Source organism: Strix aluco, chromosome 19 (genome assembly GCF_031877795.1).
Source record: "Strix aluco isolate bStrAlu1 chromosome 19, bStrAlu1.hap1, whole genome shotgun sequence".
Classification (NCBI taxonomy): Eukaryota; Metazoa; Chordata; class Aves; order Strigiformes; family Strigidae; genus Strix; species Strix aluco.
Genome location: NC_133949.1, coordinates 3241544 through 3252793, shown reverse-complemented (window position 1 = coordinate 3252793; position 11250 = coordinate 3241544). Strand labels below are relative to the sequence as shown.

Below are 11250 nucleotides of genomic sequence, written 5' to 3'. Positions count from 1 at the left end.
ACCCCAACACACCGTTCACTCCAGTCCCTGTACCCCAATACACCGTGCACCCCACTCCCTGTGAACCCCAACACACCCCACTCCCCGTGTACCCCAACATACTGTGCACCCCACTCCCCGTGCGCTACGGTGCACTGTGCACCCGGGTAAACCCTGCACCCCGCTCCCTGTGCACCCCAGATGCTTCTACACCCCAGCCCCGCACACCCCAATACACCACGCACCCCAGTTCCCATGCACCCCGATACACCGCACCCCCCGCTTCCCGCGTGACGCAGCCCTGCGCACCCCGATTCCCGTGCATCCCCGACCCTGTGCACCCCCACACAGCGTGCACCTCGGTTCCCCTGCACCCCGATATACCACGCCCGCTGTCCAAGCGCAGCCCACATCCTTGCGCACCCCGATACACCGCGGCCCCCCCCGCCCGGATCCCCGCGCACCCCCGTCCCTGTGTACCCGGTTCCCGTACACCCCAGCCCCCCTCACCCCGATACACCGCGCACCCCGTTATTAGGTGCACCCCAGGCCCCAGCGGAGGCGGGTCAGCTCCAGCCCCTCCCGGTGGGAAGGGGGGGCGGTTTTGGGGGGTCGCGCCCCGCGCATGCCCCGCACCTCCCGGGAACGGACCCAGGGACCGACGGACGCACAGACCCCGCCATGGCCAGCGAGGGGGAGTCCAGCCTCCCCCGCCGCCGCTGCTGCACGCAGGATGCACCCGGTGAGGTGGGGGGACACACCTGGGGGGTTCCCCCGTTCCTGACAATTATACCGGGCATTGAGGGGGTCCTCCCCATCCTGAGTACCAGCGGCGTTCCACCTCCTGAGCATCACATTGGGCACTGGGGGGATTCCCCTCCCCTTCCTCATCCTGGGGGCTGGTGGGTTCCCCCCTCCTGAGCACCACCCGGGGGGCTCTGTGTGTCCCCTGTGGGGTTTGGGGACCAGGGTGACATCCCAGCACAGCAGCCCCTGGGTGTCCTGTGGTGCTGAGCCCGGGCAGGATATGGCCCCAGTGTGACTCCAGCCCCCACCCCCACCCCCCCCCGCAGATGCCCCCGAGGCCACCGAGCCCCAGGGTGACAGCGATGGCCCCCGCCGGGGCTCCCTCTGTGACCGGCACTGCGCCGCCATCAACAACGTGCAGGGTGACCTGGGTGACCTGGGCTGTCACCTGCACCGTCCCCGTGTCCCCCCAGGGAAGGTCAACCGTGGGCTGTGCTGGGCACGGGGTGCTGGGGGGAAGGGTCCTACACCCTCGTCACCCTCTGTCTCGCCTGCAGCTGTGTCCCCCCTGTCCTGCTGCCTGCAGCACCCTGACGGCCGAAAACGCCGTGGAGGCCAACAAGCTCTCCAACAACTATAATGTGGGTGGCTGTGGCATGGGTGGGGGCACCCACAGGTGCTCCTGGATGGCTGTAATACGTTTTCTTTTTCTTCCCGCCACCCTCTAAAAAAAAAATATTTTAAAAATCTCTGCAGTTTGGCTTCAAGAAATGGAAGAGCCACGTGACAGCGCGGCCCGGGGAGGACCGATCAGAGATCGTCAAGGAGCTCTACTCTGACCTCAATGTCATCCAGGGCTCCGGAGGTGGCTGGCCTTGGGGACAACCCTGTGCGGTGACGGCATGGATTTGGGCCGTTGCAGGTGACAAGGGTCCCATCCGGTGCTTCCCCTCCCCCAGGGTCCATGGTGACGTGTGGGAATGTCCTCTACCTGCTGCTCTTCGGCTGGTGGCTCTCGCTCCTCTATGTCCTCGTGGCTGCCGTGGTGTTTGTCACCGTTGTGGGGGCTCCTTATGGTGAGTCCTGCATTTGGCACCCCCACGAAGGGCTGGCTGAGCCCAAAACGATTGCTCTGATGGGTGCTGGGGTCTCCCGGGTCTCTGCAGGGTGGCCCTGGAGGGGACATGTGTGTCCCCAACAGAGCTGATGCTCGTGTCCCCGCAGGGCGGCTCTGCTGGGACCTGGCCGGGTATTTCCTCTGGCCCTTCGGCAAAGCGATCCAGAAAGTGGAGGGAACGGCACGCTCCGAATCGGGACCCCACTGGGGGATAAATTGAGGTGTCCCATGCCGCACCCTGACACCCCCCCACATCTCCTCCAGGTCCCCAAATCCCGCCGGGTGCTGGGTGCATGCGAGGCCGGCGCGGGGGAGAGCTCAGCCCTGCTCGGTGGCCCCGTGCCACGCCGCTGGCGCCCATGGTGCTGGGCGGACGCCGGACACTGGGTGAGCCCATCTTGGACACGGTGACACCCTTTTCCCAGGCGTTGGCACCCCGGGAGCCCCCCATTATGGTGGGGATGGCACCCATGGGTGCCTCCGCTCCCCTGGGGCGGGTGTTTTGGGGTGGGCAAACCCTAAAGGTGACTATCCGTTCGCAGCAGCGTGCCGGTGCCATGGCGGGGCTGTGCCTGGGCTACCCGGCGCTGGCACTGGCCCACGGGCTGGTGTGTGTACTACCCTCTCCTGGTTTTTCAAGTAGGTAGTGACGACATTACTAGGAGAAGTCCTAAAGCAATGAAGAGAGATTTCAGGTCCTCTCCAGAACGGGGTAGACAAAGAATTTTCACCAACTTTCCTGAGTGTTTTCTACCACTTTAATAACTCTCCTTCAACATGTCGCTATCGGGCGGTGCTGCCCCAGAAGGGATATCCCAGGCTTCGCCGACATTTGGCGGAAGAGCAGATGTCGGGGGACAATCCCCACCAGATCTGGTTTGACGTTCACTGGTGGCTGGGAGAGAAAAAGCAAGATCCAATGTTAGTTCTACAGCAGGGCGAGCCCACAAAGTCAATGGACAACTATCAACTGCGACAGGACGCTGTGAAGGTCTGGAGAGATTTAAGGCCACCAGAGGAAACCAGAAAGAATGAAAGGGACACACGCAACAGAAGAAATAAGATTTTCCATGTCTGACCATCAGGCAACTAGCTTTCTAAAGCCCGCAAAAGAATCTCCAGAGGAACCATTGTTATGAAATTCTTCTCTGGAGAGCCCGCTCCCTGTTTTGGGTTTCCACCTAACAAGACCTGCTTCATGCTCTGCGGGATAAGCAAGCAACTTCTCTCTCCTGGTTCCACGTGACCAGGAATTACATGGAAAAGGCTTCCGCTCTTTCAGTATCCCAGGCAAAACCCAACCGTAATCCCTAACCCACCTGAGCACTGAAGAATCACATCTGGAGCCGCTTACCTGAGCCCGATGGGTTTACGCTCGGTCCCCTGGTCTTGCTCACACTCCGCTTTCTGACTGCAGTGTCGCCGTTGCTCCTCCTGGCTTCTGCTAGCCTCTCATTAGCCCTGTGAGAAATGCAGGAGCGTGCAAGAACGGCTGTTGCTCATAGTGGCACCAAGTGGTTCCCCAGGTGTGACACTGCACTGTTGGGCTGAGGAACACAGGCTTCCGAGCCACCCACACGTGCTGCTGCTCGGGCTTCCAAGCAGTCTGTGTTAGGTCTTTGTCAGAGCTTTCCCAGAAGGTAGTAAGGACTCCGGGCTCTTTCCCTCCTCCCACGGTAAACACACACTGAAGGTGCACCGTTATAACGGACAGCAAATAGATTATTTTTGCCTCACAGGCTCCTCTTCTGTCCCCTCTGCCTTTTCCCATGTGTCTCTCCTCAGCTGGAGGGTAACACCAGAAGGGAAAGGGAGCTCCTCTTTTGCACCGCACGTGCAGGGAGAGGAGGTGGCTACAGAAAACTGTTGAAAGAAAACTAACTAGAACACCCTCCAGACAGGCCTGGTCAGCTTGGTTACTTCAGGGTCCGTCAAGAGCAACAAAACCAGGCCTCTGCCATGGGAGAGCCCACGGCGGGCTCTGGAGAAGTGCGCACATCATGCTGACCAGATCCAAGAAAGGGACGTGGGTTGGGAAAGCCGCGATGAAAAGGGTCCTATTGTGTTACGTGGGGAAAAAAAGAAAACGTTGGGACTTACTTATTTAATTTGTTTCTGAGAACTCTTGCAATGTCCTCCATCACCAAGAAACGCTTGTCGGAGCTCTTTAATTCTGCCTGTGCGCAGGCCAGGAGCAGGGCGGTCGACTCCTGCTTGTCCTTTGCTCTCTCCAGCTCGAGAGCCTGAGCTCTAATGATCTGCTCCAGCTCGTTCCTCCAAGAGGCGACAGCGGTGTTGATCTCTTCTACTCTGGCTTCAGCGGCTGCCTGTACCTACAAGAGAAGATGCAACTTCAAGAAACAGGAAGACAAAGACAATGCCCACCCCTCTCAACAAACCTGCTCTTTCCGCCACTTTTACAGAAAAGCTCTTAAACAGCCTAAACGCTGCCTGGACGAGGAGCAGCAAAACGGCTGCGTGTTTTTCACACGCACTGGTCCCACGACACACGACACACAGACTCTGGCGCAGCCTTTTGCAGCTCCCCGGCTTCCCTACGGGAAAGCCAAACCCACAGCACTAACAAAGAGAACCACGTGCCCAAGACAAAACACCTAAAAGTCGTGACCGCAACCACAGATGGACGCAACGCCGACGACAGATACAAATGGAACATGAACTGACCTCCAAGAGTAGACTCAGATATTGCTTCTCTTCCGGCGCTGTTGTGGTGTGACCCGCGCCAGGAGTCGCCAAGCGAGCTGACAGACTTGTCACCATCTGTCCCATCTCCTTATTTAGAGCTTCGAGCTTCAGAGATATTTGGGACTGCAGCTCCAGCTGTGCGGAGAGTTCGCACGCCTGTATGTGGGGAAAAACAATCTGCCTTGAGCAGAGGGGTCTCAAATCTCGGTGAAACTCCATCCAACGGATGCATCGAGATCATGGCTGTCAGTGCCCTGAGTTTGTATTTCAACCCAGGGAAAAGGCGCTTGGATTTCTGAAAGTAAGTGTGCCTTTCAAGCCCTTGCCAACAAGACTGCTCCAGCTTCCACCCATCCCTCCTTTCCAGAAAGGCTCCGTGGCAAAGGCGCTCCACTCCTCCTGCAGCATCATAGCACGTCCGTGCCTCTGGAGATGCTCTTTTGCATTTCACCGCGGTCGCTGCCTTTCATTTTGCTTCCACCACGGTGCCCCGTTCCTTCTCCCACGCACACCCCTGTGCTAATGGCTGGGGAGGACAGTGCGGGGGGAGGGACAAGAGCTTCAAGGCCTTACTTAGAGGCAGGGCGAAGCCTGGCTTATGAGACAACGGCAAACCAAGGTCACTTTCCTTGCCCCCAACCACCACTGCCAGGGAACTAGACACCATCTTTGTGCAGAGATCGACAGAGGGGAAACCTTGCAGGGAAAACAACCAAGGCCAGAGACATTCGGGGGCACGTGGCTTGTGGTTTCATCTCACGGCCACAACTTTTGGACAGTGTGGGAACAGAAGCGAGACTCGGAAGAGCACAGCTGCTTTGTTCTTCCCCACCCGGATGCTGCCCCCAAGCCACTGCTTTGCCCCTCAGCCTCGAAACAAGCCCCCTGAAGAGGCGGATCAGCTTTGCAAGGCGAGAGGGCAGGAGGAAGGAGCTAAAAGCACCCTCTAGTCTGACGCTCGTGACGTGCGCAGACAAATCTCTCCTGTATTTGTTCCCAGAATATTGTCTGCTGAAGGAAAAGAACAGCTTCAAAGACACGAACATGTTGACAGCCTTTGCATACCTTGGCCTTAGCCTTGTCCAGGTCCTCCTGCAAGCGGGAGTTCTCTGCCTTCAGGCGATTGCACTGGTGCGTCGAAGCGTTCAGTGCAGTTTCTGCTGTGTGCTGCTTTCTGACAGCATCAGCGAGCTCTCCTTGCAGCCGTGCCTCTGTTCTCTAGGGAAACAACGGCACAGGAGTACAAATTAAAAGAAGCCCAAGTCCGTATGTTGACTTTCAGTTACTAGTTCACAGGCCGAGATCACTTTTCTAAGTGCATCGCAAAGCAAAGCCATCGCATCCACGGGCAGAAGAGGGCATCTGCACAGCTGATGGTCTCCAGCCCCCCCTGGCTAGTGAAGACAACTACAGAAATGTCATCTCCTGGGGAAGATTTCTGTCTCCCAGCACATTCTCCTCGGAAGATGCCGACACTGTGCCTTTGTGGGGTTTGGCTTGTTCCTTAAGTTAATGCTAAAATCTAACGGGATGCCAACGCGGGAGCTGTCGTTGGACTGCAGCCCTTTCTCCAGCGACCCGAGCCAAGGCTTCCTAGAGCCAGCTCTGTGTATCATCCTTCCCGCCATTGTTCTGCTCCACAAACGAAACCCAACGCGGGCCTCAGCGTTTCTACGTACGTGTGTGTCTATAAACATCTCAAGGCTTGTCAGAACCTTCCGCGATTCCAACAAACCCAGCGCAAAACAGAACCAAGCTGAGCGAAGGACTCCCGCGCACGGACCGTACACCTGCTGACTTTTAGAAGCGCCAGACAGCCTTGGGAACTGCTCTCCTTTAAGTCAGTCTTGGTCAGCGCTCACCTCACCTCTTTTTCTACCTTGTCGGCCTCGCACGTAGAGGCACCACCACTCACCATTTGTTCCAGGCAGTTGTTGTTCTGCACGTCTCCCAGCTGCTGACGCAGCAAAAAGTTTTCACTTTGGAGCTGGGCCAGTTGTTGCTGCAGCTCTTCTGCCTTCTTGGTGGCATCTGCTCTCTTCTGATCTTTAAGAAGGCATACACCACACCAGTCCAGTGTCTGCCTCTTGGCCTTCTGTAATTCTCTTTCCGTCCAGTCTAAAGCCGATGTCTTTTCCAAGAGGGCACTTTTCAGTTGCTCCACTTCCTTTTCCAGCCCATCAGCTTTTCTTTCGGCTTTGCTCAGCTGCTGAGACAAGCTCTTGTTTCCTTCTCGCATCTCAGCGATGTTCTCATGGAGCTTTTCTTGCACTCGAAGGCATTGGTGACCTTCTCTCTGAAACACCTGCCCATCGACCCTTTCAGATGGCTCATGTCTCCCAGGGCTCAGGTGGGAAGGGGATGAATCTGACCCCACCGTCGGTATTTGGGCTCTGACATCTTCTGCCTGTTCAAAGTTGAAGAACACAAATGCACAGCACTTAGGAAATCAGCTCAAACCAGGAGGTAGCAGCAGCATTTCATACAACCAGGCGAGGACTGCCAGCAGCTTGACAGCAGATTATCAAAGAGTTTTCAATAACTCTGCCTTAGACATTTTTCATGGAAAAGTCTTGCTTTGCATTAGCATGGAACGTAATCCTAAAAGGAGGACTCGAATTGAAAATCTTTGGTTTGGCATACCTCCTGCCCAAAGCTCTTGCTCTCCTTGACGCCTTCTTCCTCTGATGGCGACGTACGGACGGCCGACTCCAAGTTGGCGGCAGGCTCATCTACATTAAAAACACATGTTTTTGAAACCAGAGTGAGCTAACGCAGCTCCTTGATGCCTACAGTGCTTTCCCAATCATCGTGCTTGCAGAGACAATCCTAGCACAGCCACACACCCCAAACCCAGGGGGACTTGTCAAAATGCAGATTCCAGACACGTCTCTTCTCCTGCGGGGGAATTCGTCTCCTCTAGCGCACACGCCTTTTCCGTGTGCCAGGGGGATGACGGGATGGCTCAAGGTGATCAGAAACGAGCCCCGAAGGAATGAGCGTCTCGGGAATTCTGCTTTCCAGGGACAAGGCCTGGCAGTGCATTTTTTCCTGGATCATCAGCCACACCACATCATCCTTTCCAAACGGCCCGTCTCCACGGCAAGCCGCCAGAAGGGCAGGCGACAGGCCTTCTCCCCATCCCTCCTCCACACCGGAGAGTCCTACCTGCTCTCCGCAGGGCGGGTGCACGCTGCCTCGCTGCAGCAGCTGCTGCCCCACGGGGAGCGCTGGATGCTGACACCCCTTTGCCTTGGCCTGGAGCAGCTTGTCCCTTGTTTTCCCGCTTGCTGGGGTCCACAGGCCGCGCGCTGCCACTGCGCCTGCGCCTGGAGAGACAAAGAGCAGAGCCAGTCGTAGGCACAGCTCACGGCAAGGAGAAGGGCCTGTTGTTGCCCGCCCTTTCCGTAGTGACCTCCCTCGAGGACGAACACCCACAGGCACAAAGCTAAGCCCCAGGGGAGGAAAAGAGCCCCGGAGCTTCCCAGGCAGCGCCCGCCTGCCTGCGCCCCGTTACCTGTCGGCCTTGTCCCGGCAGTGGGTGTCGCGCTCCTCCACCAGCGGCCGCGCTGGGGCCAAGTTGCCGGTGGTGGCTGCACGGTGCAGCTCGTCCCGGCCCTCCGGCTGGAGCTCATGGCCACCGCTGCTCCTGCAGGACTCGGGACCCTCCCCTGCCCCCCTGCTCCTGGCCCTCCTGCACAGCCACCGCCAGATCCTCTTCATGGCCCGGCGGGGATGGGCACTGAACCGCCTCCCCTTGCCTCTCCCTGGGGAGCGCTGCCAGGCAGGACTTAGTGGGCACTGCCGGGTGCCGGCTGCCAACAGAGGAGCCAACCCCAAGGAGTGGCAGGGCACGGGCAGCTGCCTGCGGGCTGAGCCACCACCAGCAGCGATGGCAGCACCGGCACCACCAGCACCAGCTCCACCAGCACCTGCACCAGCAGCACCAGCTCCACTGGCAGCACCAGCTCCACCAGTGCCACCAGCACCAGCCCACTGGCACAGCACTGGCAGCACCACCAGGTACTGTGTGTGCAGGGCCTGGGACAGAACCCCTTGTACTGGGGGCCGTGCGCTGACATCATAAATGGCTCATTGGGGGCTGGGAGGGGCCTGGGTACTCAGAACCTCTCTGTGGGTACACAGGCCACGTTGCCAAGGGCGTTGCCAAGGCGCACTGTGTCCAGGGGCACAGGGTCGCCCAAGGCCACCTCTCCAAGGCTCCCACCTCCCTGCACACTCTGTGGACCCCTCTCCTCCTCTTGCCTGCAAGGCTTGCCTGCGTGGGAGACAGACGGGCTGGGCAGAGCAGGCTCTCGCCAGCAGGGCGCCCTGCAAGCACAAGAGGTGGGGACTGGACACCCCCATGTCCCTTTTTGTGCTTCCTGGGTTCTCAGCCTGAGTTTTGGGACACCCTGGACCCCTTGGTGTGCCTCTCTCTGCATCCCTGGACCCCTGGCTGTCGCTTTAAGGGCACCCCAAGTCCCCGGGCTCCATTTTGGGAAGAAGAAGCTATGCTCACCCAAGATTTGGTTTCAAGTACGTTATAGTCTGTGGCAGTAAGACAGCAGCTATGCTAGGAGGAATCCTGCAGTGACTACTGAGGACCTCAAAAGAGAGCCAACAGATCCCACAGAGCAGCATGGACCCTTGGAAACAGCTGCTTAATGTACCACGTAGGAAAAGCACAAAAGGAATAGACCAGTACTTACGTTTACAAAGTCACCTCCTTGGATCATGAAATCCTTTATTACCCTAAAGAAGTAGAACAATACTCAGTTCTCAGTAGACAAATGTCTCCAGAAGCTTAGCATGGGGCAAACAGGAGTTCTGCCTCGCTGCACAACGAGAGTTATCAGCGTCTGTGAATGCTACAGTCTAAAATCTACAACAAAGCTTAACTACTCGTTGCTATTGGGTAATTTGGGACCCATTGCTGCTCGAGCAGGGATAGTGATTAGAGGACAGATGCCAGAACGTGGTCTCTGACCTGACACACCAGGCACGGGGGATCCCTCCCAGGGACCCCAGACCCCCAAATGCCCCAGATCTACAGAAGGACAGTATCAGCCAAGACCTACAGATGCCTCCCAGACCAATAATGCCTGAGGCAGCTCTCCAAACCACATCTAGCTCAAACTGCTACTTCAGTGCCTAAACAAAAGCAGAGGAATTACCTGGGCAAAGTGCTTCCTTTATAACCTATAGGGACACCATCCTTCCTGCAAGGAAACGAAAAGGAAAATCATTGCAACTTACTGCACATCCCAACACAAAACCCTCCCAGGAATTCAGAGTCACAAAGGCTTGTCCTACACGTTACTACTGCCTTGATACACCACCCAGTGCTGCAGCCTGGCTCCCCGCTGGTGCTACCAGAGGCAAAGGCAAACCTCGAGTGGGCTCTGCCCGCTAAATGACACGGTTCCCTACAACACCCAAACCAGCACCTTTAGGGGATCCCACTGCCATCTGCAGCACGAGCAGGCGGGATTTGCAGACAGGGCTTTTCAGAGCACCCTGAGCACGAACAAAGTCATGCCCAAAGGGAACGTCTGCCACCCCTGCGACGCACCGAGCTCAGCACAACTTCATCACAGCGGTTTTCTGCAACTCTTTCATGTTGTACTGGCAGAGTAAGAAACACTTCCAAGTGAGCCTTCTTCCTGCTCACCCAGCCCTGTTTCTCTGAGCAGGCTACTTTAAAGGACCCCGTAACCCGCTTACCTGAATTCACCCGTACAAAACTGCCTGCAAGACAAAAAAGAGAGCAGAGCGTGAGGCACATCTGCCCCCGGAGGACACAGAGGGCTGCATTCAGCCAACATGCACTGACTGGTGCGCAGGAGTGCCCTTGCTGCACCGGGGATGACCCCAGTGCCACGGAACCGGCAGGAACTCCTCCCCACTGCCATTTTAAAACAGACTGCTCTGCTGCCTGCAGTTGAGGAGCGCAGATATTTAACAGCGAGGCTGTAAGGGGCAGTGAACGTGGAGCAGACCCCGTGTTTCACAGAGAACAGGGTACATCCATCTCTGCCGTGGCAGCGGGACGCCCGAGCGGTGCATCCTTCAGTCAGCGCCAAGAGACCTGCGTGGCCCTGCCGTTAAGGTGCGGCCTTTTCCAAGGGCACCGAGCGCACGAGAAGCTCCGCAGAGGGAGCAGAGCGGGACCGCAGCCCTTCCCCTTCCAGCCAGGTGCCCTTCCCCAGGGGATCGGGGTGCTCACGGCCGCATCTCTCTGGGAACGCAGAGAGGAGCAAAGCAGTGCAGCGGCTCTGGGGGGCACTGGCCACTCTGCCACCTGAGCCATTCCTGCGCCCAAAAGTCTTCACAGCCCCCACCCGGGCTGAGCTGCACAAACGTCGCCTGCTCCTCACCTGAAGTTCTCTGCTGGCTTGGGTACAACGTCGGCGAACAGCTCGATCTTCATGCGGCCGACCTCCTGGGGAGACGGGGCCGCATGAGCCCCCTGGGCCCCTCACACAAACACACACACACACACCCCCCAGCCTCCCCCCGCCGCGCCCGGGGAACCCCCACAAACTCAACCTCCCGCCGCACCCCCCACCCCCGAAAGCCCCCTCCCGCCGCACCCCTGCCCCCCTGCCCTGCAGCCCTGCTGCCAGCCCTTCCCCCCGCGCCCCTGCAGCCCCACAGCCCCCGACTGCCCCGCACCTCCCTCCCGCTGCTCCCCTCCG

General features: G+C 58.1%; 1 protein-coding gene across 1 annotated transcript; it reads right to left on the bottom strand.

Annotated features, from left to right (window-relative positions):
- Positions 1–2578: 2578 nt before the first annotated feature.
- On the bottom strand, positions 2579–8272 carry LOC141932308 (uncharacterized). The gene is made up of 9 exons (XM_074845707.1): positions 8067–8272; positions 7718–7878; positions 7193–7281; positions 6465–6956; positions 5615–5767; positions 4529–4705; positions 3944–4176; positions 3198–3304; positions 2579–2738 (listed from the first exon to the last, which is right to left on the bottom strand). The coding sequence occupies exons 1-9, from the start codon at positions 8270–8272 to the stop codon at positions 2602–2604; spliced, it is 1755 nt and encodes a 584-aa protein (XP_074701808.1). The 3' UTR covers positions 2579–2601.
- Positions 8273–11250: the final 2978 nt, after the last annotated feature.

Bases quoted from the DNA above. Each gene is read 5' to 3' on its own strand.
- LOC141932308 (XM_074845707.1), bottom strand. From the start codon at position 8,272: ATGAAGAGGATCTGGCGGTGGCTGTGCAGGAGGGCCAGGAGCAGGGGG. The intron at 6,957-7,192 runs GTATGCCAAACC...AACTTTGAACAG, and splicing joins GCAAGAGCTTTGGGCAGGAG to GCAGAAGATGTCAGAGCCCA. The intron at 4,706-5,614 runs GTATGCAAAGGC...CCCCACATACAG, and splicing joins TGGACAAGGCTAAGGCCAAG to GCGTGCGAACTCTCCGCACA.